The following is a 27,473-nucleotide window of genomic DNA, read 5'->3' on the forward strand; positions in this document are numbered from 1 at the left end:
CGCCGAATACCCAACAACTTGTTCAACTCCTTGCGATAGCACCGTGATCTAACGTTCCGTCCGTAACCCTTAGAACGGGATTCCTTGAAAAGGTGTTCAGGATCGACAGGTATGCCTGAATCACCGCCTCGGCGGCTCCTAACCCATACCGCTCCTTACGCAGCTTCACCGTAATCACCGGCTCCCCTTTGCTCGGATCATCCCCAATCTGCAATGTGATATCATACGGCGTCCCCGCTCGTGGGATATTAGTCTCGACCATCTTCGCCTCGCCGATGCTTCCGCTTTCCGTCTGGCCTTGCTTGTAGTCGAAGATGGCCTGGAAGAGTGGCGCATGGGAAGAGGGGTCATCGGCGCTTGGGCTAATGGGCAGACCGAGGCGGTCGAGAATGGAGGGCAAGGGGACGGCACTGTGGAGGAGGGCGGCGCGCATTTGCTCTTTAATGGCGCCAAGTGCTTCGTTGAAAGTATGGCCGGGGTCGTAGGGCAGGCGCACAGGGAGGTAGGAAGCGAAGAAGCCCATTGTGGCTTGATCGATGAGAGAGGCGCGACCAGCGTCGGCAACGCCAATTGCGATATCGGTGGAGGCAGTCAGCCGGGCGAGGAGGATGTAGAATGAGGTGAGGTAGAAGTGCATTGGAGTGGCTTGCCGTTTGCGGCTGCGGTCCTTGATGCGCACTGCCTCCATGCGGTTGAGCCTTGCAGTGGCTTCGTGCGAGGTCCAGTCGAGAGGTGTCGAGTTGGACAGGTTGGTGGAGGCGAGGGAGAGGACAGGTAGGCGGGGTGGCAGGGTTCGAAAAAGGTCGGACCAATAAGTGAGGTCGGCATCAAAGGCGCCCGATGTGAGCTGTGAACGCTGGCGGATCGCGTAGTCGACGTAGCTAGGGGCTGGTTCGAGCGGCAGGCCGCTATAGAGCTGGCTAACGTCGACAAAAAGGTGCTCGGTGGTCCAGCCGTCGCCAACGAGGCGATGGTAGGCAATGACCAGAAGGTGATCGGTGGGCGTCCAGAAGTAGTCGATGATCTTGAGCGTCTCCCCTTTTTCTAGATCGTACCTAACCTTTTGGAGGTCCTTGAATGCTTGGTCGGCAGCGTTCCTGTCTGCAACTCTGTAGGATTGAAAGGAGTTTCGGGGTAATCTCATGATTGCCTGCATAGGCCGCTCAAAGGAGGAGTCCGGATCAGAGATAAAACACGTACGAAATGCGTCACTGCGCCGCAGAGCCTGATCAAAAGCCGAGTTGAGGCGACTTAGATCGAGAGGGCCTTGCATGTATATGCCAATGGTGCTGTTGAAGGTGGTTGGATCCAGAGGAAGTTGCATCTGCTTCCACGTGTACTCTTGCATGATGGAAAGCGGTCCCACGTGCTGGAAACCGTCGTCGGCTTGAGAAGTTTGGGATAGCGGCGTTGGTATGTCGCCATTGTGTTCAGCAGAGAAAGTAGATCCGTCACTGGAAGACGTGCCGACGGTCTCTGACGGCGCGATTGGCGGTACGCTCTCGGCCATTTGCACCCCGTCCTCTCGAGATCCAGAATCAACCAGTGGAATCAAGTCGACACTCAGGCGAGAGACAGCATCGTCAACCAAGTCGGACACTGAGGCGCCGCCTAGAATCTTCAATAAAGGAACGTCGAGGTTGAGATTCTTGGCAAACCACGAGGCTACCGTCACCGCGCTGAGAGAGTCCACTCCCTGGTCAATCAAAGGAGCTGTCAGATTCAGCTCGTCGGTCGCAGCGAGCAGCAAGGCTCCACGAATTCTAATTGACACGCCTTCAAGGATGATGGTGCGGACCTGATCCAGAGTTTCGGCCTTTGTCAATTGATCTTTGAGGGATTCGACAGCTCCAGTGGCTGCGTTGCCAGCGGTATGACGATCAGACAACTTGAATGCGGCAAAGCGCGGGTCGTTATACCAAGGAATTCGATCTCGCTCTTTCTCATCCATGTGGACCATGCCAGTAACAAGTTCCACGTCGTCGATCTCCTGATTTCGGCCTGCCACAACGGCTTCCGCGAAGAGCGCATGGAGCTCCCACTCCTTGACCTCGTCGGCGAGGAACTTGCGGGTTTGGGATTCACTCTCACGCCCAGCACGGGAAATGAAGCCTACTCCAATGACAGCACCGATATCGATAGTCGATGCGGCCATGCCGCGAGCGCGTCTTTGCTTGGTTATCGCGTGGAGATACGCATTTGCAGCGCTGTATGCGGCTTGTCCCGGGTTCCCTACAACCATCACGATAGATGAGAACATGACGAAGAAGTCCAGCGGGTTTGCCGGATCAGAGAAACGCTCGTTTAACAGGCGAACCCCTGTTACCTTGGGTGCCAGGACCATCTCCATCATCCAGAGTTCCATGTTCTTGAACATGACGTCCTGGAGCAGGAGCGGCCCAAACGCCACTCCGACGATTGGAGGCATCGATGCACGCACCTCTGCCAGGCCTTTGTCGACTGACGCTTCGTTGGAGACATCCCTAGTTCCAGATAGTTAGCATCCTTCATAATAGTACACGACATGACGCCGACTTACATGGGAAGTACCATTACTCTGCCTCCAGAACGAGCGATATCGTCGATCCAACGTTGGTCAATCTTGGGGACACGACTGGACAGTACAAGATGGCGCGCGCCACGCTCAACCATAAATCGAGCGATCGAACGGCCCATGTCGCCAGCAAGGCCGACCAGCAAATACGTCTTGTCTCCAACAAATAGGTCATTCGTCTCAATGGGGCGGATGCGACTAGTGATAAGCTTGTCTGTTGCCCAATCGATCATTGCGTTGACCTCAAGAGCGCTCTTAGAAGACAAGATCTCATGGCCTGTGAGAACTGGCATACTGTCGATATCGCTGGATTTTCGCACGGTTTTAACAGCTTCAGCCAGTATCTGGGTCGCTGCTTGAGAGCCCAGTTCCGACATTGGTGTCGCGACATTCTGGAACAAGTGGTCTGGGCCACGGACTGAGCAGCCAGGTGGAAGACACCTGACAAGCCGACAGCTCAGACTTGCCGGATTCTGATCGGCAACCAAATCGTATAGCACGGAAGTCTTCGTGGGCAGTTTCTGGCGGAGGCTTCGCTCAGTCTCCCTATCGTGTAGACTAATCCACTGGATACCGCTCACTTTGGGCGCAGCCTTGGTGGAAGCAAACGTCAGTGAGATGCCGGCAGCCGCGGCTTGGTCGCGCAGACTCTCAACATAGAAGCTGGGAGGCTCAAAGACGAGCACCGCCGAACCTTGCACGAGGTCAGACATCAGAGTGAGGGCGACAATGTTCGCCGAGATGTCCAGGAGCGGCGACTTGGCCCACTCCTGTCTCCTTCCGACATGGATACATTGGCGAGAAGGTACTTGGACATGGGAAGCATTGCGGTCCGATAAAGCCATCACGATCGTATCCTCTGAACCGGCAACGTTGCCCTGAATCAGATAGTAGAACCCTAATCGGCCGATACGGAGAGCCTTTGCGAGCGAGTACTGCACATGGACCTTCACCGAGGTCTCGTCAGGGAACAAGGGGATAAACCGCTCTACATTGGCTCCGAAGAAAGGCTTTCCTTCATCGTATTCCAAGCTCAAATTCTCTTTTCGTGGGTCTAGGTCGACCAGGATGGGACGGCGGCCAGAATTTAGTCGGTTGTTCCTCTCTACATCACGTTTGAGACGCGATATCAGGACCTTGCCGCCAGATAAGTACAGCTCGGGCTCTTGAGTCCATAGAAGGTCGCCGTCCTCCCATTTCGCGCCATGTTCCAGACGCAGCACCGTCTCGATCAGGGAACGAGGCTCCAGGGTTCGAACGTTGTCAACATCCAGCAGTTGGATCTGAATGTCGGGATATTCATGACGCAATGTACGAAGTAGGCCGATTGACTGTGCTTGCTGGGGATTCTCATTCCAAGCGTTTTCAGTCACCCACAAGACATGGCGAGCAGCATTGAAGATGGTCTGTAAGGCATCGAACTTTTCGTTGTCCAATGCCGCAAAGGTATGCTCATCAAGCTCCGAGAGTACAATGAATGTTGACCCCGGGTGTAAGTCAAAGTCGATGATCTCTCGGAAGCTTGGGACGGTGTCAATTTTGCGTACCGGTAGAATGTCGGGGAGTCGAACAACGAGCTCAGCCGTCTTTGGCGAGGAACCTCCGACGATAACTAGTGGCCTATAAGAGTCCTCCAAAGGAGCAGTCAGGGGCGAATCCAGCTTCCTTATAAAGTCGTCTACGGCATGGGAAAGGAATACGCCGCTTGGGAAGGTTGTACTGTCTGGATCAAAAGAGCGGCTGTCAATGCCAGAGAACCCGGTTCTCTTCAGTAATTTGTCCCATTCATCGTAAGAAATGAAGGGCTCCAACACACGGCCTTCCTCATGACCGGACCACCAATCTGGGAACAGCCCAAAGATGAATCCGACACGAGTATGCTCGCGGTGCGCAATTTCAATGACAATCAATCGACCCCCAGGTTTCAGCAGCGACCGGACGTTTGCCATAGTCACTTCGAGGTTCGGTGTGGCGTGGAGCACATTGGACGCCGCGATCAAGTCATATGAGTTAGGCTTGAATCCCTGTTCGCTAGGGGGCAGGCGGATGTCGAGTGGTTGGAAATCCATCTTTGCTGCGTGTCGCTCAAACTCTTTGGCGGCGGGTTCGAAGAAGGTGCGGGAAATATCGGTGAAGGTGTAGCTGTTAAAAGAGAGTTGATCATGGTTCAAAAATAATCGTGTCGCTCCTGCTGTGCCCGCTCCTGTTGCAGTCGTCAATTGTCGTTGCGCTTGGAGGCGATGCGTTACACGTACCGACTTCAAGAACGTCCATGTTCGGGTAGCGGTGGGTGATTTGCTCGAGCATCCGTTGGTAATAGTAATAAGATTGGCCATAACTCACTTCCCCGCTGTAGAACTCCGTGAGCAGGCCGTCGTGGTCCAGGAGATCGAAGGCATTCTCATTGTTGCGGAATGTTTGCAAAGCACCTTCGCCAACTCTCTGGATGAGACGGATGAACGGTTGGCATATATTTCTAGATGTTTCATCAGTCAAAAATCTTTCTCTGTCGGCGAGAAACCTTACTTTCGGATCATTTCTTCGATATCGGCACGTGTATCTTTATCCCAATCTGGTGTGTACCATACGTTGCGACCGCCTTGGGTTTCACTGAGTACATGCTCACACCATTGGATATACTTTGCGAAGTGGAAGGGTGCTTTCTCACGATCCTCGGCGGTCACCCTGTCCAGGATAAATCTGATATACCAGTAGGTAACCCGCTCGATAACTGCAACGTCCTTCTTGTCCTGCTCTGTGGCATGTCTATCGACTTCGTTGAGCAACGGATCCGGATTCAGAGGACCCCAGCTCCATTTAGTGTACATGTCGTGATCGTCTGCAGCCGAGGGTGGGAAGGTGGGCTTAAAACCAATACCCTCGATGTGAAGCATCGTTGCCTTAGTCTCGGAGTCAAAGACCTCAATATCCCCTTGCATGTTTGTACCAACGCTTGACAAATTGGTGGAGATGAAGTCTACTTGACTAGACGAAGCGTTGATCCAATCAGCAATCCACGGGTTTAGAGCGATGCGACCGATTCTGGTAGGGACAAGCAGGGATCGTAGACGCCCATCACCAGGAGCTGCATATGCTCCAATCATGCTCTGAAAGGCAACATCGAGCGTGCTAGGATGGATGACCATGTTGCGGTGGCCGTCTTCCAGGCGGTGGAAGTTAATGGTGCCGTACGCCTTGCCGTCACCGCGTCTGAGGCTGGTGATTCCGCGGAACTGCTTGGTATAGTTGTACCCAGCCTCGTCGAGCATGTTGTAGAACCGGTCGATGCTAACATCATTGAGGTGGGCGGGTTCGTCCGAGGGTGCTGGCAGAGCCTCGCGCGTCGCTGACCCATACGTGATGGCGAGTGTGCCAGCGACTGAACGAGTGGGCCCAGTTTCTCTGGCGAGGCACGAGTTGATGGTGAAACTATACACGGCATATGCATCCATAGTCTGCGACGGGTCCACGTCAATGCTTAAGTTGAGCTCGACCATGCTGTTCTCATCTTCGAAGGTAACAGCCTTGTCGATTTTGACGTCCAGAGCTTCCAAGAGCTGAATGCTCCGCTCGCCGCTCAGCTTTACGGCAGCCTCCATAGCCATGACCACGTAGCCTGCCCCAGGGAACACAATCTGTCCCTGAAGTGAGTGGCCGTCGAGCCATTCAATATCCCGTGGACATATGAAATTTTGCCAGTGCGTCGACAAAGGAGTGCTGTGGGCAGAGCGCCTGCCGAGCAACAGATGAGGCCTTTCTGCATCAAGCAAGGCGCGAAGTGCGCGGGACTCCTTCCTGTAAGAGCGCGAGTGGTCCCAGGAATAGCTCGGAAGCTCCTTCGAGAGATCACGGACTTGTGCATTGATTGACAGGCTGCTATACAAGGTGTCAATATCAATAGCCGCTGAGCCGAAATGCAACCACATGTATCCTAAGCATGAAGCGAAGGCTTCGGTGTCGTCTTTCTTGCGCTCCATGCAGCCCACGTACGGGAGGTCAGACCCGATACAGTTTTGGATGGTCTGCAGGGTTGGATTCTTCAGTGCAGGGTGAGCGCCAACCTCGATGCAAATGTCAAGGGGCGTGTGTTTCAGGACTGCTAGCTCGACCGCTGGAGAAAAGAGGACCGGGGAGAGCAAGTTTTCTTTCCAGTACTCCGCGCTAAGGTCCTCGAGCCACATTATCTTCCCTTCGTGTACGGACGAGAGCCAAGTGCTTCGGGGCGCATTGCGCGAGGTGAACGTATCACACCCACAAGCTTTCAGAGCGGTAACGTACGGCTCTGCGCAAGGACGCATATGGTGTGAGTGGTAAGCCTTGTCAACTTTGAGGACTCGAGCAAACCGCGATTCGTCAATAAGAATATCGTATGCCTCGAGGATGGCATCCTTATCTCCAGAGAGCGTAACGGAGTCTGGACCATTGCTCGCAGCAACTGTTAGTCTATTTTCGAAAGCCTCAAGAGCGCACAAGTCGCTCGCGTCGTCGAAGGAGGTGCCCGCAGCCAACATGGCACCTTCTATACCATCTGGGCCACGCGCGTATTCTGCGGTAAAGCCGCGAAGGTATGCAATACGGATGGCTTGCGACGCCGATATGAAGCCGGCAGCGAAGGCACAAGCTATCTCCCCTGAACTGTGCCCGATGACAACCTTGAATGTCACCCCTGCCGCTTCAAGGAGCTTGATCAGCACGATTTGGACCGCACAACAAAGCGGCTGAGAAAAGGCAGCATCGTGCACATTAGAGTGTTCACCTTCCAGGAGAAGTTGATGCATGAGACTCCATCGAGGTCGGTATTCTGCTGGTAAGCTCTGAAGGCTGTAGTCAAGCTCTGAAACGATATTTCGAGCGTATGCAACTTCAGAAATGAGGATCTTCCCCATTGCTGGCCACTGAGCACCCTGTCCAGTAAAAATACCAAGAACTTGAGGTTTTCTCTTCACGTCCGATATCGTTGTGGCGGCTTGCTTTCCTGACACCAAAGGTGCATCGCGGTCGAGAGCCTCGCAGAGTGCTGGCACGGTTTTTGCTTGTATCGTATGGCGGACTTGGAGGGCAGACCGCTTATTCAGCAGTGTCCAGGCCAGATCGCACAGCCGAAGTTCCGGCTGGCTGGTTAGACATTGCTTGAGGTCCTCCAGGGAAGCTCTAAGTGAGGCAGTAGAGTGTGCGGAGAGCACGATCGGGGCGAGACAAGGCGTTGGTGCTGGATCCAGCGCTAATTTCGAGGCGGGAACGTATGACTCGAGAATTACATGGGCATTTGTTCCCCCAAAGCCGAACGAGTTGACGCTCACGCGTCGTGGTTGGTTGAACTTGAGCGCCGGCCAGGCCTGTTGTTCCGTGACGACTCGCAGATCTGAATAGAACGGGGCCACTCTCGGATTCAGCTCATTGAATAGCATGTTTGGGGGAAGAATGCCATGCTGTATGACCTGTGATGCTTTAATCAGGCCAGCGACCCCTGCAGTACCTTCGGTGTGGCCAATGATGGTCTTTATACTGCCCACGTAGAGTGGGTCTTCGTCAACAGCACGCTGTCTGTCGCCGAAGAAAGCAGACGAGATGGCACAGGCTTCCTGTGGATCTCCCGCTTGAGTCCCTGTTCCGTGGGCTTCGAAATATTGACACCTGTCCTCAGGTTTCGTAATATCGAGACCTGCTGTCTTGTAGACTTGCCGAATCAGCGCCTCTTGTGCCGCCGGACTCGGCATCGTTATGCCAGGAGTCTTGCCATCCTGATTGATGCCGGTTTCGCGTATTATACATTCGATAGTGTCACCATCTGCAATTGCCTGCGTCAGGGTCTTGAGAACGACAGCGGCAATGCCTTCACCTCTGGCGTAACCGTCCGCTGCGGCGTCCCACATCCGAGAACGGCCGGTGGGTGAGAACATGTTGAGCTTGCTTGCAGTGACAAAGGGGGTGGGGCCAAGAATTAGATTCGAGCCGGCTGCCACAGCGACCCGACTCGCTCCTGTTCGAAGCTGCTGAACAGCAAGGTGAACGGCAACGAGAGATGAGCTACAAGCAGTATCGATAGTCATACTAGGCCCATGCCAGCCAAACGCGTACGAGACCCTGTTGGAAAGAATAGATGCCGCGGCTCCGGTGGCGGCATATGTGCTCAATGCATCTATGTCATAGTTTGAGTTGTCAAGAAAATCGCGTTGCATCAATCCGACGTAGACGGCGGTAGGAGAGCCTCGAAGATCCTCCATCCTAAGCCCCGCCGATAGGAGGCTGTCAAAGACGGTCTCCAGAAGCAAGCGCTGTTGAGGATCGATTGTATCGGCTTCATTGGGGGAGATATTGAAGAAGCCTGGATCAAACGTATATGGATCTTCTTCGAGAAAGTATGCGTATTGTGCATTTGTTCGGCCATGATGATGCCCATCGGGATGGTAATAGCCGTCTATGTTGAATCTTTCTTTGGGAACTTTCTTCACCAAGTCTCTGGGGGATTTCAGAAGCTCCCAGAGACGAGAAGGGCTACTTGCACCGCCTGGAAAGCGACAACCACTGCCGATCAATGCGATGGGCTCCCCGCGTTGAGCTTCAGACAGACTCATGGCGGTTTGAGCACCATATATTTGGCGATGAATGCAGTCGTTCTGATGCTGAGCAAACGATCTTTCGGGGAGAAGATTCCTCGTACAGGTCCGCCAATCAACGATGAAATGATGTAGAGACGGCGGTCGTTCGAGAGAGGCGCGTTGTCTGTCAATTCATTTGGCTGAGCTTCTTGCCGGGTGGCGCGTCATGATGAAGAGAGAAGGCGTTTTGTACGCCTGGTATTCCTAACGCCGACTCTTCGGCCTCACTGGCGCACATGTCGTGCCGATATCTATTGCAACGCCATATTCCCGCAAGCGTAGAATGCACGCGTATTCCCGAAGGGAGTTGTGAAGGATCCAACAACCACGTCCTTTTATTGGGGTGACATTTTGGCAACATGGGCGACATCGGCTAGTGGCTTGGCTCTCAACCAGGATTAGCGGGGTATAGAGGGGGGCATCGGCGGTTCGTGCCGAGCTAGTGAACCCTAGTGATCCTTCATTTATTCGCGGGCCGTAGCCTGGAGGCCCTGCCAAGCCGCTAGCGTCGAATATATGGCTGTTCATGTGAGGATAGCGATTGTATGCAGACCCTGATAAACGCCCGAACAGCAAAGACTCCGAAGACAAAGTACAGGCGATTACGAAGCCGGTCTCATCCGAATGCAATTTTGATGCATTCTTTGCCCCACTGCGGCTGGGCGGCTGCTTGCTAATTTGAAGTCTCTCGGCGCCCCAATTACACCAGAGACTATGTTTTCCTTCAATATTTTACTACTCAATATATACCTAGATACGTAGATGAGGATGTAGCAGAAGCTACTGGTCTCTGGTCTGTTCCTCAGCCGGCTTTCGCGGAATTCTCATGGCATTGGGACCCAACCGCCGAGAATACGCAGCCGAACAGCTGGCGACGGGCGTCGAAGACGCCGGAGGAAGATCATGCAAGAGAGCCGTACAATATTGAATCGACGTTGATAACAAAGAGCAAAGGGACAGCCTCTCCAATGATTAGTCCAGACCCCGGCGGACAACACACCAGCTACACGCGGGCCGTCAAAAGCGGGATGCGCTATTCTCGTACTACAGCTGCGGACGGGAAAGATTGGCATCAACGCCTTCCTTCACAATCCAAGGGTGCTAGGATATGGCGAGCGACGCACATGGGATAACAGGATGCCACGTAGTACTTATCTGACAGAGGTGGAGTGCGGTTAGATAACAAATCAGTCTGCACGGGGATACACCTTGGATACTAACAACGTATTATAAAGCGGCAATGGCTATCAAATTCGGGCTAAAGACCGAACTACCAGAGCAGTTGCATCCTGTATGCGCGCGATGCTAAGATGACCACATCTAAGGTATAGGGGAAACGGAGATGGATACTTGGGAATGAGACGAGAGCAAGGGTAAAGGAATGGGGCCGGAGGGAGAAGAGAAGACAGAAGAGAAAGGAACGCAGTCTGCAACCGTAGATCCTTCCGTGAAGGTACTTACATTAGTAAGATGCTAGCTGCATACTGAGTGGTGGATAGAGATATAGCATACGAGCAGACTGTATAGACCAATGAAGTTCGGCTGATCGGCGGTGTTACTCAACCGACTCGGAGATCATTGGATGGCGGCAAGGGCTTGGGTTTCGTCAAATATGGCAAGGCTTGCGCTACCGCTGATGCAGGATATGCAGCGGGGAATCTTGCGAAGCGCATAAGGGCGAAGACACTTCTGCAAGCGGCTGTACGAGACTGCAGCTGCATATCATGGGAAAGCCGCCAATCAGATCTACTTGCGTAACCAGACAGATCACATTCGGCACCTTACAGGCAGCTTTTCAGGCCCGCCTGTGACGCATTGCAGTAGCAGAATACGTATGTCCTGAGATGTACTTTCGGCTTCTACGTCTGTTGATCAGCTTGTACTACTATGGAGATAGATATAAGTGTATCATGTGTATCGGCATTCTTACCTCCACGGCCTGCCGGCGTTTTCTCATCCTCTTCTGCTCCCTCGCTTTCGCCGACAACCGAATGTCGTCTCACCGTCACTCGGGCTATGTTGTCGGCAAGGACGGATCCTGGCACAGCAGAAATTGCCATCGTTCGACGCGCTGATGGCCGAACGCTGCGGAAGTCGTGCGACAGGTGCCATCAACAAAAGTTGCGATGCGTGGGAGACAAGGCCTCATTGACTCGATGCAAGCGGTGTCAAAGGGCTGGACTCGAGTGCGTGTACGGCGCGAGATCCAGCAAGAAGGCGACCCAATGCAGCATCGACAACTTTGCTACCTGGGATGGCTGGCCCGGGAATTCGGCGACTCCGACATTGAACGATCCGGTGGCTGAGCTGGACACAATTTTTGGTCTTGAATTGGCACATTTCGACGACATCTTTGCGATTTCTCCTTCATCTCGGCCCACCACAAGCGGGAGTACCTCATTAGCCGCCCCCAACTTGCCCACGTTTGAGCATGATGCCGGGACTCCCGTCCAATCTGCGGTAGGCATGCCCTTGCTGTCCTCGAGCGGCTCTACTGAAGCAGGCGATGAGCCCATGACCGAGTTCTCCAATTTGTCGGCGGAGCTTGCCAAGGCATTCCAGGAGTTGGAAGCAACATTCCTTAGGACCGTGGAGGGTCAGACGGGCCGAGCGCCTCAAGAATGTATGACGTCGGTTTCAAGTCCCCAAAATCGCTGTAGTGCTGACTCTAGTTTCCAGATCCTATCGGCGAAGTCTTGAGCGCCGTTGGAGGTTTCCTAAGAGTTCTAAAGCTTAACAATGTGGCGGGAGCAGGACCCCCTTGCGCACCTCAAAGTCCACACGATGCGCATCTGCGGAGCAAACAAGCGTCGATAGCCGCGCAAGGCTATGTGCTGTGTGTCAAACTTGTAGCGTCCCTGTCGGAGCAGATGCTCCAGGGTCTCTTGACATCGCCGTCGCCGACTGCTTCTGGTGGCTCAACCAGTCCTCAAAGCACACAAGGCGCCAGTAGTCTGAGAACCAGTCTGGAAGCATCAGATGGCAAATTTTCCGACGCGAGTCATGTTCCACACAGTCTTCGACTAGGAGATCTGTTCATGCCTCCAGGCCATTTCGGCCACGCACTGAATTCCAGCGTCAACCTCCTCCGCATTGGCTGCAGCCGACTCAATGAGATGGAACACTTACTTGGGATACCCTCTAAGCAACAAGGGCAAAGCATTTCGTCGCTGGTCTGCCAGGAGCAGATGGATTTCGCTCAGCAGGCACTCCCAGATAACGGTTCTCCAAGACCGTCGTTGCCAGCTCGCTTCGTCGCAGCAATGTGGGAGGACGAGGCAAGCGTTAAGAACAAGTCCGCTGTGGTGTACCTACAGCGCTGTCGTGCTGCAATCCTGGGCCTTACCGAGCATTGTGCTTGATATGTACCTCAGTAGTCTAGCAACGTCTTGATTAGCTCTTGTGACTACGGCTTCCGAGGTGTTCAAGACAGCCACTGAACTTGGCACGCCGGCCCGAGCCTTATCTCAGGCACCGCCAAGGCTGCGCTGGTGGTCTTGGCTGGCCCACAGATTGCACTGTCCATATTTGTGGAAATCCACAACCACACCCCGCACACCATGTGGCGTAGACGAATGTTGTTGATGGTTTGAGACGAGGAAAACTGACCGCAGAAGGAAACGGAGCCTCGAAACGACGTTGGCAATATCTAGGAAGGGCTGAGGTAAGGCGAAAGGGCATTGAATAGATGCTCTGCCATGGGCTTGCTCGTCCGGGGCGGCAGAATTAACGCCTTGTGGATATAGGAGGCTGATAGGCAGTGATGCAAGAGACAAGACCTCTATTTAGATAAAGAAGTTTAGAGCATTGTAGCCCGTGCTACCTGTAACTACGAGTACGAGTACGAGTATGCATCGCTCGACTAGAAGCAGTCACCTCTTCCGCCTTCAAAACCATCTCCCTACTTTGCTGCTTTAATTTCGTGCGTTAACGAAGAAACAGACATACATCGAAAAGGTTACAGCAGCATACAACACAGAATTACAGAAGTGCAAGATCGTGGCCATGAATGGAATTCGAAACGACAAATCACATCTATAAAACCGCTCTGACTAGAAATTTACACGATGACCTACCCTAGGTGCCGTATAGACCATTGGAGACACCCAAAGCCCCTCTGATAGGGTCTGTGCCGCGATATCAGCCACAAAGGTCCGGCTGGAACGCGAAGAGTCTACCATGCCCACAAGCTTCTCTGCCACAACTTCGTCCCGGCCGAGTTGTCTCCTTGAGTGTCGCCTGAGGAGCCAATTCCTGACCCAGATTGTGTATCTCAAAAAGACAAAGATGACGACGGTGACCACCGAGTAGCATACGACGTGCACCGCGACCTTCCACTTGCCCAGTTCTGGATCCAGCCATTCATGCACCCAAAACCCGTCTGTCGCACGCGTAAGATATGCCAGTCCAAGGTACAGCGACTGGATGGTCATGAGAAAAGGCAAGTGCGTCCAGGGAAATGGTTCGGTCGTGGGCAGGATGATCTCGAGCAAGGCCATGAATGTGTTCATTGCGTGGACGGAGATGTTGGCCCAGGCGTCAAACGTCACCTTGTACCACGGCCCGAAGTACATGGTGCACCAGAACGTGAGTGTGACTAGAATAAGAAAGCATGTCACCATGCTGTAGTACAGGCTATGCAAGATTTGCAGGGACGGTGGCAATCGGTTATGCAGCCAGCTCGTTCCCGTTTTCGTATAGAAGAAAGTATCCACCGCAGTGACAAAGAAATAGAAGCCCTGCCCATAGTATGAGAGGTATGTGAAATAGGAGAAAGACCGACCGATAGCGGAGGAGCCGATCGCTGTTGTATACGAAGGTTCATCAACGTCATGCAGGTGGTAGATGTCGATGTTGCCGGAGAACCAGGTGTAGGAGTAGATGATAGCAGCGAAGACGTAGAGACCAAGAAGCACGCGCAGGCAGCCGTGGAGGAGGGGGGGAAGAACCCAGGAGGAGACAAAGATGTTGTTCTTGTCCAAAGGGGTGGTGGAGGCTAGTAAACAATAGACACTGTTCTTTGACAGCGCCATATTGTAACCGAGATCAGAAACGAACAAGGTCTTTGCAGACGACTTGATCTTTACCTATAGTTATCCAAAGACTCAAGGGGCAACCCCGTTTATATCTTAAAGGCGATCGTCCCATGTGGCCCGTCTGTACAGCATCTAAACTTGTTCGTAAACGCGTGGAAAAGGGAATGCTGTACTTGCTTGGCCGTCGGGGTCGCAGATTTGGCCGCATATCAAAAATCACAGGTCTTGCCATCTGAATAGTCAGATTCTGACAGTATCTCATAGCACATTACGGTATTTTGACCCTGAGACCAAGCCATTGGACAGCCAGGCCCGGATAAGGACTTCAGCTACGCCTCTTGGATCTCTCAATTTTAGGGAGTTGGCCGAGCTGGTGGTTGCAGGTATAGTTCAGGCCATTGAACACCGTCTTAATATCTCAGCGATCAGGAGCCAAAGTGTTGTACCCAATGCTTCGGGGTAGCAAATGCGGCTTCGAGTGGCTGGCTCATTGCGGGAGTAAGTCAACATCGAGCCGGTGGAATTAAACTTTTGTGAACGGCGACGCCGAACACAGAGTTCTTTAGCAGTTATGCAAGGGAAGGACTGCAAACCTTGAATACGTCATTCACCGATTTCGTGAATTCGAGATTGCGATATGGGCTCGAAACCATATGGCGGGACGAGCCTCAATCCGCGTCAGACGTGAGGGCCCCAAAGCCCACTACCCTGGGGTACAACATAGAGCAGGGAGCAGCGAAATCTCTTGTTGGAGCCTCCCGACAGGAATGTGAGAATATGGTATGCCATAGCCAGGAAGATGATTGTGGAATCAACCAAAATTGGAGGCTTGCTGGCACTAAAGGCCCGTAAGCTCCGAGGTTGGCAATGAGATGAACCAAGATCGCGGGCTGGTGGCTAGTTGGGCTCGGCATCGCCTCAGCCTCAGACGTAATGTTAGACAGCCCGTCTTCACCGCTCAGAAGCGCTACTACAGCAATCACCCAATCAACTCTTGGAGACACCGATACATTCACCGGTCAGAGCGTCTTGGTAGGGGACCAGCCGGGCGGGCTCGGTGGCATTGATAGAGACACCGCCAGCAACACGCGCTGCAAAAGCTAACGTCTCATTATCTTTCATGGAAGGGGGAACGGGTTTACGAGGATTGAGAATGTCCAAAGCGTAAACAATGATAAAGAAGTACACATATATCGAATGACCCTTGTCGATATTTGATCCAGTGGAAGGACTCAGTCTTCGCGTGAAGCCAAGAGAAACCCTGGTGATAGAGCAAGACAAATAATTTTGCCGTCCATTCCGGTCGGTGGAGAGGCGCCACAAGGAACTCAATTGGCCCGTGATCGTAAATATTAAAGTACGGAAATTCAGGAGATCAACGGCGTCATTATACTCAACGTATGAGCTATGAATCAATCCATAAACCAAGACATAACAAGCAGAATGGTGGATTAATCCACCCATTCTGTTCCCAAAATGGTCTCGTTATGCATGTTAATATTCTCGTTGTGAATGATATGCATGAGCTGCTTTCGCGGGTTGCAGAGAAGTGGCCCTGCTTAACCAGAAACGTGGTCGCGCGAGATAGGCTGATCTCTTTGGTTGTTGGAGATGGTATGCTGCATACGGTATACGCTAGCACTGGGTAGATATTGATATACCCAGTCGATACTCGTCATGGTTCGAACAGCGACATGCCTGCCTACTTGTTAGGTGTGAGGCGGCGGCGTTTGAGTCCTCTTCTCATGATAACGTGTGCTCCAGGCCAATATACGGGGATTTGCCGGCGGGCGGGAGTAGATGAAGAGCGATGGTCTCGCACGTTGATAGCCATGGAAGTCCATGAGAACACTTTTCATTCTGTCGAAACACCTCGGTCTCCGCTCAACAACCGAGACAAGACACATTTATCAACGATGTGTTTTCCTCATGGTTTGATAGGGTGGCCAAGAACATGACGGGGAAAGCAAGTATCTGCATCAATGCTGACCCTGCGCACACGTGGGTGTCCACGTCAAGAGGTTTACCAGCAATGAACAATGAGTACCAATGGTATGGAATGAACATGAGGCATATTCTTTTCCGGACTGTGACCGGCCAGAAGTTATATTCACACTCTGCATCTCTGGGACATGACGGCTGACGAACCTACTTGGTTCAAGTATGCTCGACTAGCCTCTCGTTGTTGATCAGTAAATGCTAGTAGGCGATTGTTATTATTGGCAACACCGTCATCGAGCAGTCAGATACGGATGACAACAAGTACGTGTGAGGTAGAGGGTCGATCTGTCGCGTGCCATGGATTAAGCTCTTTGGGGAAATTGAAGGTTGTGTGGTTGTGGTATGCATCGTATTACCGAGTACTTGACGTTGGCAATGAATGGAATGGACAAGTTTTGACGGATTGAGATGGTGGTTGCGAATATTATTACCTTGTACGCGTCATGACTACCTAAACTTGCCGGTAGCTTGTAGCTAGCACCCCGCGCTTAGAAGCCCCTAGCAACGCTTAGCAATGCCAATTCGGTGCCTATCACGTCGCCTATCAACCTCGCAAGCCTGGGGCCACTAGGCAGCAACGGGCACCAATAGGCACCAATAGGCTATGGGCTAGCTACTTAGTGCAACTAGGAGAGGGCCCCGGCTTCGGCATCACAGCTGTTCCGGCCCCTCACGTGTCGCGCCTCGGTCGGTTTCCACCAACCCTGCAGCGCAGTTCCACTTCCACACCATCCACGATTCTCTCCTCCCCCCCTTAGGACCCAAACCCTCAGATGCTGACCAGCTCCAGGGAAAGTATCGTTGTGCGTGTCGCAACAGTCGCAAAGGTCTCGAACTCCTCATGCTGCCCCTGCATCAGACATCCAATAAAGCCGCCTGACCCTTGCGACGATACTCATGCAGGTAAACAGGGGATCAATTGACAGGCAGGATTCCGGACACTCTGCCTTACGACAAGCGATTTTTCTTTTTCCTCTATCAACCCGAGTGCATGTCCAGGCCCAAGGGTAACCGCCGGATATCACCATCACCTCGTATCCAAGCTGGATGGCTTGGTGCTGTGGCAGTCTGGCAGACGATATCCCACGCCAATTGACTGCGGCCTCCGACATCCTGGTTCGCCCCGAGGTACTCAGTGGATCACTCCACGCATCCCGGCGTTCCGATCACCTGCACCTTGGTGCTTGGACGATTGCGATCGCCTCCAAGTCCATTAAAAACGCAACTTCTGTGACAAGTTCTCAAACACGAAACTGTTGCGGTGCCCAGTCCTTCCAACACAGCCTCAATCGTGCTTCCAAATCATCCCCTGTCTCCTTCTCCTTCTTCCTCTACTGCGAGCCAACACCTATCCGCCCATAACCCGTACGCTGTGTCGATCCTTCGTTGCCGGATGTAAGCAGCATCGCCCGGCCGCTAACCTGTTCTTCTGAACTGCCTCGAGAGGGTGTCATGGCACAGACCCCAACCTTGAAACCTTGGACTCGATATAATACGCTCTGAGTCCAGTCTGCTCAGTCACAACCCCTCGCATCCTGATTCCTGTCCAACCTGTACGTACCTATCCGACCGAGCAGGCGTGTAATTGATCCGAAAGTGGGGTTTCTCTCGAGAGCGGGAAGAAGATTATTGATTTCGGACACAAAGAGTCGGGCGGTAACACCACACACGGCAGACATGAATGTCCCTCGGTCTCGTCAGAAATGGCTGGCCGTCTTCATCGCACTGATGTCGTTCTTGTGCTCGAGAGTGGCGGCCCAGACGATTGCGCCATCGAACAACTCACAAGATCTTCTTCCAATCTCGACCTCTCCAAGATTCACCTTGAATGGCACAGAATTCCCCAATCTTCCCTTGATAGAGATGGCGCCACTGGGTCCTTATGCTCAAATGTCGCATGAAGGCTTTGTCCAAGTCAGGGTAGAAGGACATCTGGTCAATATCGATGCGTCCAACGCCAACGAAATCGCCGACGTGGATCAGTTTTCCTATGTTTCATGTGATCCAGAGGATTATCCAGACAATTTGTCCGCAAGCGAAGTCTTCCGCATTGTGGTAAACTCACCTCGAGCAAGCATTGTCATCCTTTATAGCGAGACCAGTGACCATTGCGTTGCCACAGGCCTGAACACGCTGCCGACCATTGGTGGAATTTTAACAACCACCAACAGCGCGACGGCGTCCAGTTTGGCGGGCTTGAGTCTGACTCAAGCGAGTCCTGGGGTAGCCACAATCCTCCCAGACCTGACCTCTTACACCAATTCCTCTGCCCCTGGCTTCAATGGAAATGGTAGTATCGGGCAATCGCCGACGACCGCGGTTGCCATGATCATTTTGTACTCCATTACTGGCATCATCACCGCGCTATTCGTCGTCATTATCGTTACTGGAGCCATCCGGGCGCACAGACATCCCGAAAGGTACGGGCCTCGAAACATCGCGGGAAGAGGCAGACAGAGTCGCGCAAAAGGCATTGCGCGTGCCATGCTTGAAACCCTCCCAATTGTCAAATTCGGCGATCATCAAGACATCGCCGCTACGAAACCAGCTGAAGGGTCAGACATCGAGATGAATGCCGGAAACGCCACGGCGCCCCATCATGACAATTCAGAGTCGACGAACAAAGCTGTGGCAGGTGATGTCGTCACTTCAGAGTCTGGCAGCGACCGAGCACCGGCGATCATCGCCACCAGTAACCCCGACGGCACTGATGCCGAGGGTCATTTGGGCTGCTCGATATGCACCGAAGATTTCAAGAAGGGAGAGGAAGTGCGTGTGTTGCCTTGTAACCACAAATTCCATCCTGATTGCATTGACCCATGGCTTCTAAACGTTAGCGGGACCTGTCCGCTGTGTCGAATCGACCTGAGACCACAGGCGCAGGAAATGGAAGGGGAGGAACGGAGAGGTTCTACCGCCACAGCGGACCATGATGGCCCATTCCCACCACCGCTAGCTCCTCCTGGGACCGCCGACGCCAACGGTAGCCCACACAGAGGTGGGCGAAGAGAAACGGTGGCCAATCTCCGTCATCTCGCTTCGGGGTCTCGAGATGAGCGCATCGCGGCCTTGAGGCGGTTGCGACAGGAAACCCTTCGATCGAATCGTCCGACAAACGACGAGGAGCGATCCGGCCTAGCAAGGAGATTCCGAGAAAGATTCCGAATTCACACGGAGAGACGTGGGGCGACGACGGAATGAACAGTTGCGAATGTTGGTTGCGGGCTTCACCAGCCTGTGACCACACCTCCATCTTTGAGATGGCGTGGGACGCCGCATGAATTTTGTGGTCGGGAATGATTAAAAAGTTTGGTCTCTTTGGGTGCACTTGACGCAGTGACGCGATGAACATGACTTTTTGGTCTTATGCAAAGAGGAGGGTAGGAATACCAGGGGGTCACGAACGGCGGATACCGCGTTCAGCCGAGTGCTCGATTTCGTGAGCGATTTTGTCTCAGGCTTGTCCATCTAGGAAGGGTTCCCTCGGGGGTTGTGGACTCGCATATATTTGCAGGCTGTACAATGTTTCGTGGATGCACATTCCGGAGTACATTGATCAGAGTCATGATTGGGACTGTCTCTGGGTAACCTGGTAAGGTAGTCCTAGGGCGTTTGTTGGTGTACGATTGACTATCGACTTGTCGACCATATGGTACGGATCTTACGGAGCACCAGATATTTGGAAGATACCGATATATGTATTCAGAATGGAAAGCATCTCTGCGCCCACCGTGACTGATGGGTCATCTTTGCCCCTTGGGCAATTGTCGCACTATGCCCTATACTATGCTCGTAACCCCGTAGACCTACATTTTGCGGACTCCTAACGGGGCGGCCCAAGCGTCCCAGTCCGGACGGAGTTAATATGCCTCACGTAGAGCGATCCTAACACCAATTAGCAGCGGACGAAGAACTTCTTAGGAAATGGTTACAAGATCGCCATCTCGATATTGTGTAGCCAGCCAGCTCATCAAAGGGGAGGTGGAGGGTACGGGGCCCCGTGCCTCCCTCCCATCCACGTACAGAGGTTTACCTTCCTATAGGGGAAGCAAGCATGCGGATGCAACTTTTGTCCCTGTCCTGGTACGAATTTCTTTTTTTTCCCTTTCGCGTTGCTTTTTGACATTGGCTGTGTTTCATGATCTGTGTCTGTCATGGTCTCCCACCAGCGTGTCTACACCACTACTCATACCGCGTGTGATCTCGTCCGTGATATCCCTCGCAGCGGACCATCCCCTGGATGCTCTGGCAGAATCCCGCATCCGCTCCCTATCCATGTCCCGCTCAGACCGGTCATAGTGACCCTCGCCTTCAGCACCGCCACCGGGACCACTGCCCGAGAACCACCCACTTACGCCGGCGGGAATCCAGCCTCCGCCGCCGCCTTCACTGCCGCTAGCACGCCGACGATCATAAGCTTCCGCCGGCGTGTTCGAAACCCCGGTGGCTTCGTCGTAGTCGACATTTTCGAACGACTGCTCACTCCGTGACTTTGTCTTTAGTCCACCACCCATTGCCAATCCGGATCCGGAGCTCGACGGCCGCTTACTATGCCCACCGTTACCCCCACGTCCACTATTCTCGCCTGGAGCAGCGCCGTAGGCAAGGTCCAAGTTCTGCTGCTCGCTATCTAGCATCCTCACCAGCCCCAATAGCCTATCACGTTGTGCGGTGATGAAAGAGGATTTCTCAGCCGTCGACTGGCCCGGGATGTTCTCGAACTGAAAGAGGTTTGGGGGAATGGAGATTGAGGCGGCTTCGGTAGCCGCAGAGCGGTATGTTCCTTGCGGGGAGGTGGACGTAGAAGCCAAGCCTGCAGCGAAGTTCGATACCATACTGTACACTCCTGCAGAAGTTGTGCCTGGTTGAGTAGGGGTATTCGTCCTTGCCCCGGGCATGGCGAAGCGGGAAAGGAGGTCTGATGCGTAGCTTGCGTAACCTCCCACGCCTGCCGCTTGTTGCCGACCCGCTGGCTGTTGTGGACTCTTCTGCCCCAGAATCCTCTCTCGCGCCCATTCAATCGCGATATTCAGATATCCCAACCCCATCTGTTGTAGTTTGTCGTGCGTCTCGCCAATGAACTGATCAATCTGCCTCTCATGGTGGACGATGTACGGTTCCAAATAGTCCAGATAGAATATCTTGGCACCCTGGGTCTGAGGAAGGACGAGGTAGAGAAGGAAGATGAGGCGGAGCCACGAGTAGAAAGGGATCCAGCCTATTATGAAAAGGGTCCAGGATTCGAATAGAAGGGTGAGGGAGAGAATGGTGAAGTATATCAACCAGGGGTGGGTTTGAGCTGGATCATTTGTGCGCAGAGCTTTGTAGGAGAGGTACGCTGGGAGGAGGATCGTGGTGACGGAGCTGTATGAATAGAGCAAGAAGAGGATGTTAGTCGTGTGTTGTAAATGGTGTATGGCGGGGGTTCGCTGCTGTTGTACTCACGCTATGAGGTCTGCTATGACTCCAAACATGGTGCCTGGTAGTGATTGAGCGCCGCTGATGGGAAGGCCAATTGCTCAGATGGTCAAGGAAGGAATTAGATATCTTTGGGACACCCAGCAGGCAGCCAAGTCCGATACAGCATGTGGAGAAAGGTGGCCTCTTTCTTTTGTTCTCGAGGCAACAGATGTCCCGTCCGGCGGATGAGGCCAAAGGTCGGTGTGCCTGATGACGAACGAGCCAGAGAGGACCAGGCTGTGAGAAACTCCGCGGCTGAGCCCAGAGCCCAGCTCAAGCAGCTCAAGCGGGCCCGGCACTCAGCCTCGTCCCTATCGATAAGACGCGGGGTTACTGCACTACCGACTTGCCGAGTACTCAGCCGTAAGTTCTACGTCGGAGTGTACAGACGATATATGCAACTTTAACTTTCTTGAGGCATATAAAGTCCTCATCTTTTCCTTCGCTTTCGTGGGTAGATTCGACTCTAACACACGCAGACACTCCAGGATTCTACGTGACCTGGCAGCAAGTGACTTGTCGTACAGCGCACCCGCTGGTCTGGTTGCCTGCGGCGAAAAAAGAAAAGTCAGTTGACCACCCAGTGCGCTCTTCCTACTGGCTCCTGGTCCAACCCTTTTAACCTTCTCGCCTCGGTTCCCGACTCTCTCGTCAACTGATTGTATTTGTCGAACAGCCGTCCTTGTTGTTTGCTGCAGGTCCCCTTGAACCTACGTGGCATTGAGGCCTTTCCACACCAACCAGCAAAAAGCCGCCCCTTGCTCCCAAACGACGTCAACTTTTTTCGCCGTGCGTTACTCGTAGATCCCGGGGATGCGATAGTCAGTGGTGTGATGTCAATCGGAAAGATCCATCACCTCCTGGCCGTTTGAATATAAATTTACTGCTTTACGTCCATCCTACACCTTCCGCTCCCTTTCGCCGCCAAAAAGGCCATATTTTCCTCAGAACAACGCTCATCTTTATTCGAAATGTGCATCGCAATAATCTCCACCGCACACCCTTCCTATCGGCTAATTCTAATCGACAACCGCGACGAGTATCTGAATCGACCAACCGATGTTGCCGGATGGTGGCCAGATCCTCATTCCCACGTCCTGGGAGGCCGGGATATGCTCCGCGATATCCACGGGACATGGTTAGGGGTGACGAGGACCGGCAAGATTGCTGTCCTGACAAACTACAAGGAAGACACTACCCCGCCTCGAAGTGCCGTCAGCCGTGGCGCCATCATCAAAAAGTTTTTATCCGAAGAAGTCGGTCCTGTGGAGGAGTTTGTCAAAGACGTTGTCAATACTGGCATTGCTAAGGATGCCGGCGGATTCAGCCTTGTGTGTGGCCACATAGGCGAGAAGCTCGCCGTCATTTCCAACCGCGCCGAACACCAAAGTCAGGTTCCTTGGATAGCAGGGGAGGTTGTGCACACAGTTGGCCTCAGCAATGCCGATTTCGCCGACCGATCGTGGAAGAAGGTCACCTTGGGCGAAGAGCTCATGTTAAATACGATCCGTCACAGCGTCGAAAACGAAGAAACAGAAGACCAGCTGATTGAGAGGTTTCTCGATCTGCTAAGCCACGAAACCCTTCCTCGAAACGGCGAACCCGAAGGCGCCGGACTCGAGACGTTTATTCCTGCACTGAGAAACACGATCTACGTCCCGACCCTAGGACGAAAAGACATGGGTTATCTTGCCGATGACGAGAGGGCCGCTGCGAGGAGACACGAGAAAGTCGACATTGTAGGCCACAACACGCCCGTCCGACACCGCTCGCCGTCCATCAACCTTCCATTCCGGGCTCGGCAACTGGGCGTCAGTGGACTGTACGGGACGCAGAAGCAGACCGTCGTGCTTGCTGATCAAGACATGAACGTTCGCTTTTTCGAAAGGACACTATTTGACGAAGAGTCGAACCCGATTCCGCTTGGCGAAGGCGACGTTGATGTGACATTTAAGATCGAAAGGTAACGAAAAGCCGAGGTCCCTGATGAGAGACTATCGGGGCTAGATGTGGACTGTTTGTTTGGGCGTAGAGAACATGACGATGATATTTCGGGCTCCATTTCTAGAGTGCTTTGCAGAAGCAATGCGCGTTCATGTGAAGAGGCCATGCAGATTCCACCACTTTCCTAACTTAGCAGACGCCCAAGGAAGGTATACGGACAACTGTTCGGCGAGCACAACGACATGACAACAGTCGTGCCGGGCCCAACAGCAGACATCGATAAGAGTGAGTCATGAAAAAAGCGCGCTGGGCATCATTTGTCACCACTGCTCATGGACTAAATGTGGTGGGTACACCAGGCCCTTGGACACCCATAAGCGAGGAATAGAATCGTGAGGCTAATGAAGACGCCAGCCCGAGAGTGTACATATATTTACATATATCAGATTTGCCACAGTACAGGTCCCGAGATCATGAACTTGTTGATGCATTGTTCTCGAGTGTTTTGAGTTCCAACCACTTGACGAGTTTCCGCGTCCGAGGTCTCTGCACGGGCGCGTCGAAGAAGAAGCCGCGCTGGAAATCTTCCAGCCTCTCTGCAAGACGGCCCTCGTTCCAACATTGGGTCGGGTCCGTCGGGCCTCTGAGCCAGCTGCTAGCAAAGCCATAGCATTGCTCCGCGTACCACTCTGACACGTCGCTGGCCTCGGCTGCACATGAGAACCCAACGACCAGGATCCATAACCTGATGTCTTCGCCGCCGGCCCAGCCGCATTTTGGTATTTGCGACAGTATGGCCTTCAGCATTGGCGCCATCACCTTGACGGTTTTTGCGCGCCCCGTCACGTTCATCGCAAGTAGGGTCCACATGATGATTGCCGTCCTTAGAGCGTGAACTCTAGCATCTTGCGTTGTCAGTGCCAGCAGCCTGTTTCTGATTGCCATGTTGCGTGTGGTGATCCAGTGAGTGACTTGCATAGCTCGTGACGCCGACATTGAAGAGATGTGTAGGCGACTCTTGACGCTGTACGACTGGACCAACTGCTCGATCACTGCTCTCAGGCCTAATGGCACCGTGGCGGTGTCTCTGTCCAGCAGTGAAATTGCTGTGCCCTCGCTCCGTACAGAGGACAATTCGTGATTCTTCAAATCGAGAACGCTGGCTGGGCCTGGGTCGTAGTCACATTCAAACAGACAAGGTTTGAGCTTGACACAGGCGAGATAGAGATCAGCCATCGCGAGCTGGCCCCGCAAGTTCTCGTCCTGTATGGCCGTGAGCCCACCTTTCTGTTCGAGGAGGTCGACAGCAGCCTGCAGGTGTGTTTTTGCTGCTGACACATCGTCGCGGTAGCACTCGGCTGACGTCAAAAACATGATGCAAATCAGTAACTGCCTTAGCTGTTCGGACGTCTGGAAAGAGGTCACATCAATCCGAGAGCGCAATAATCGAAGCGCGTTGCGCATGTAGTAGCCCTCTTTCCCGATCACCTGTGAGCAGGGAAGGCGATCAATAAACTGGAGTCGAGACGCAGCGGCGCTGAGCAGGCAGTACATAGTGAGCCTGTCCTCGACAACTGTCCGCATGATGCAGTTGACGGCACTTTTGAACGTGTACAGCCCTTGGCGAAGGACCGTCATCTCATTAGGCCATATAGTGGGATGGTAAAAGTAGACATAGTAGTGCAGTAAGCCAGCTACGGCATTGTCGATTTTGACCGAGGCCGTCTCGAAGGGATCTGTCTTGTAGAGGATGGATTGACTGGTTGGAGAGGTGGCATGGCGTGGCTGATCTCTGTCCCTCTGAGCCTGCCTTTTGCGGTGTGTCTCGCGGGCGGCATGAGCCCTGCGTTCGGCCTCGTTCAGTTCGCGATCCTTTTGTGGGCGTTTCGGGTGGCAGTCAACGAACAAGACTCTAACCTTTGGCATGTTGTTGTGCTCAGAAACTGCGTAGGTGAAAACACGGTCTCTTCCAGCTCCCGCTTGTTCACCTTTGGGTATCCTCCAAGAGACGTATATACAAGGCCACCGTATGACTGCTTCGCAGGTTGGAATTGGGCTCGTAGTTGCTCATGCTGAATGTAGTCGTGACAAGAAGCATGTACGACTTCGCTGAACCGGGAAGGTCTCCCTTTTCTGCACAACCCTCCACTTATCGTGCCGACATTGCCACATCTGTTGTCCCAAGCTTTGACTTCCTGAGTCAGCGGACGTTGGTGAGTGATTGGCGACATGTAGGCAGGCCGGCTCGGGCCAAGCTGGCCAAGAGATGTGCCTCGTACAGGTGCCGTATCCCCAGCGAATGGCGGAGTTCTGCTCAAGTCCTCGAATCCGAGAATCCACTTACGTCGTGGGGTTTTCCGAGGAGATTCTCCAAAAGAGTTGTAGTTAGACTAATAACCGTGGGAAACCAAGAAGGGGGAAAAGTACCCAGCTGATCCTGTGCCCAAGGAAGTGAGCAAAAGCTACCCTCACAAATGTAACTCGGCCAGCCTTGTTTACACAATCTGTCCCCCTCCTGCTTTCAGTTTCCCATAGACCACTGCTTCACTTCTAAAATGGCCGTAGCTTCGTTCCGGATGAACTTGAGAGCTTTCAACAACAGAGTAGGCCCAACAGAGATGCGGCTAACGCCAGCCTGCTTCAGGACCTCGATAGTACAGCCTTGAGCAAGCACGGCCAATTTCCCGTCCAGCCTGCTCGCCATTTCTCTCACCTCTTGTTCTGTGATCACTTTCTTCCTCACACCCCAGACGAATACCGTCGTAGCACCTGCTTCTAGATATGCTCGACCTCGCTCCACGACATCGTCAACCGTCCCATCGAACCCCAAGACATCCGTGCGAGCGTTGACCACGAAATCGGGGACCCCTGCTTCCCTGGCTGCTCGAACGGCAGCCTCGATTCGACTCTTTGCTTCGTCGAGCGGTCTCAGTTTTGGTGGTTGGAAGCTGTTGTCGACATCCTCGATGTTGCAGCCTACCACTCCTATCTCGATAGCCTGCCTGACTGCTTCTGCAGGGTCGGCGTACCCGTCCTGCAAATCCGCCGTCAGTGGCAGTGTATCGATCTTGCCAGCATTGCGTAAGCCCGTAGCCACCCTGCGCACTCCAGCTAGATTGTCGCTGAGAGACATGGTGTTTTCATCCTCAACGCCAATACTGGCCGCAATCGCGAAAGAAGCAGTTGCCACAGCCTTGGTTGAGGGCAGAGAGGCTATCTCTGAGGCGGTACAGGCATCGTAGACGTTTGTCAGGATCAGAGGCTGGCCTGGGACATGAAGAGATTTGAGCTGTCGAGCGAGCTGGTTGAGCTCTTTAGGAGACGTTGCCATGGTAGTAGAGACGGTGAAGTGAGAGTGTTGTTCCCGTGCCGCAATCGCCAAAGCAAGGAGTACGGTCCACGGACTGAGGATGAGAAGAGGAAGTTAGGCTGGGTAGAATTGTGAGAGATGTGATTCTGCCATGTCACGACTCACTTCAGTGCTCACCCCGCCCTGGTTTGATGCCGCCCTGTCCGCCCTAAGCATTGGTTAGTTTACGCAGCCTAGGTCTGTGCCTCCGCAATCGTATTTCTTTCGCTAGAGCCTGCAGTGCATGGCTGTTGGCATCTCCACAGAAATTAGGCAGGAAGAGTCTCCGTGGCCCAGGCGATGAAAATCAAGCGGAGGAGTCGGCCGGTCGCACGCGAGATCTCGTATGACGAGCTCTTACAACTTGTCACAGCAACGTCCATCGGCCCACAAGCGAAGGGTGCAGGGACTCCTGAATGGAATTCCCCGCGTGTTCTTTGGCCTTACATAGAGCTAGTCAATATCCGAGTCCGTCGCACATCCAATGCGTGACCCAGAGATGGTTGCGCGTCCGACTCACGACTCCACAT

The 27,473-nt window shown here is 53.3% G+C and overlaps 8 protein-coding genes across 8 annotated transcripts; 3 read left to right on the plus strand and 5 right to left on the minus strand.

The window, feature by feature from the left end:
* Positions 1–22: 22 nt before the first annotated feature.
* Z519_04309 (uncharacterized protein) lies at positions 23–9,129 on the minus strand (the record flags this gene model as incomplete). Its single annotated transcript, XM_016762055.1, has 4 exons — positions 23–2,483; positions 2,540–4,757; positions 4,810–5,030; positions 5,081–9,129. The coding sequence occupies 4 exons, from the start codon at positions 9,127–9,129 to the stop codon at positions 23–25; spliced, it is 8,949 nt and encodes a 2,982-aa protein (XP_016622393.1).
* Positions 9,130–11,169: 2,040 nt separating this feature from the next.
* Positions 11,170–12,515, plus strand: Z519_04310 (uncharacterized protein; the record flags this gene model as incomplete). Its single annotated transcript, XM_016762056.1, has 2 exons — positions 11,170–11,776; positions 11,833–12,515. 2 exons carry the CDS (start codon positions 11,170–11,172, stop codon positions 12,513–12,515), a joined length of 1,290 nt encoding a protein of 429 aa, XP_016622394.1.
* Positions 12,516–13,205: 690 nt separating this feature from the next.
* Positions 13,206–14,186, minus strand: Z519_04311 (uncharacterized protein; the record flags this gene model as incomplete). The annotated part of the gene is made up of 1 exon (XM_016762057.1): positions 13,206–14,186. One exon carries the CDS (start codon positions 14,184–14,186, stop codon positions 13,206–13,208), a length of 981 nt encoding a protein of 326 aa, XP_016622395.1.
* Positions 14,187–17,867: 3,681 nt separating this feature from the next.
* Z519_04312 (uncharacterized protein) lies at positions 17,868–19,391 on the plus strand (the record flags this gene model as incomplete). The annotated part of the gene is made up of 1 exon (XM_016762058.1): positions 17,868–19,391. One exon carries the CDS (start codon positions 17,868–17,870, stop codon positions 19,389–19,391), a length of 1,524 nt encoding a protein of 507 aa, XP_016622396.1.
* Positions 19,392–20,326: 935 nt separating this feature from the next.
* On the minus strand, positions 20,327–21,664 carry Z519_04313 (uncharacterized protein; the record flags this gene model as incomplete). Its single annotated transcript, XM_016762059.1, has 2 exons — positions 20,327–21,554; positions 21,636–21,664. The coding sequence occupies 2 exons, from the start codon at positions 21,662–21,664 to the stop codon at positions 20,327–20,329; spliced, it is 1,257 nt and encodes a 418-aa protein (XP_016622397.1).
* A 957-nt stretch (positions 21,665–22,621) lies between these two features.
* Positions 22,622–23,617, plus strand: Z519_04314 (uncharacterized protein; the record flags this gene model as incomplete). Its single annotated transcript, XM_016762060.1, has 1 exon — positions 22,622–23,617. One exon carries the CDS (start codon positions 22,622–22,624, stop codon positions 23,615–23,617), a length of 996 nt encoding a protein of 331 aa, XP_016622398.1.
* A 448-nt stretch (positions 23,618–24,065) lies between these two features.
* Z519_04315 (uncharacterized protein) lies at positions 24,066–25,520 on the minus strand (the record flags this gene model as incomplete). Its single annotated transcript, XM_016762061.1, has 1 exon — positions 24,066–25,520. The coding sequence occupies one exon, from the start codon at positions 25,518–25,520 to the stop codon at positions 24,066–24,068; it is 1,455 nt and encodes a 484-aa protein (XP_016622399.1).
* A 595-nt stretch (positions 25,521–26,115) lies between these two features.
* On the minus strand, positions 26,116–26,925 carry Z519_04316 (uncharacterized protein; the record flags this gene model as incomplete). The annotated part of the gene is made up of 1 exon (XM_016762062.1): positions 26,116–26,925. The coding sequence occupies one exon, from the start codon at positions 26,923–26,925 to the stop codon at positions 26,116–26,118; it is 810 nt and encodes a 269-aa protein (XP_016622400.1).
* Positions 26,926–27,473: the final 548 nt, after the last annotated feature.

The sequence above is a fragment of the Cladophialophora bantiana genome (genome assembly GCF_000835475.1).
Source record: "Cladophialophora bantiana CBS 173.52 unplaced genomic scaffold supercont1.5, whole genome shotgun sequence".
Classification (NCBI taxonomy): Eukaryota; Fungi; Ascomycota; class Eurotiomycetes; order Chaetothyriales; family Herpotrichiellaceae; genus Cladophialophora; species Cladophialophora bantiana.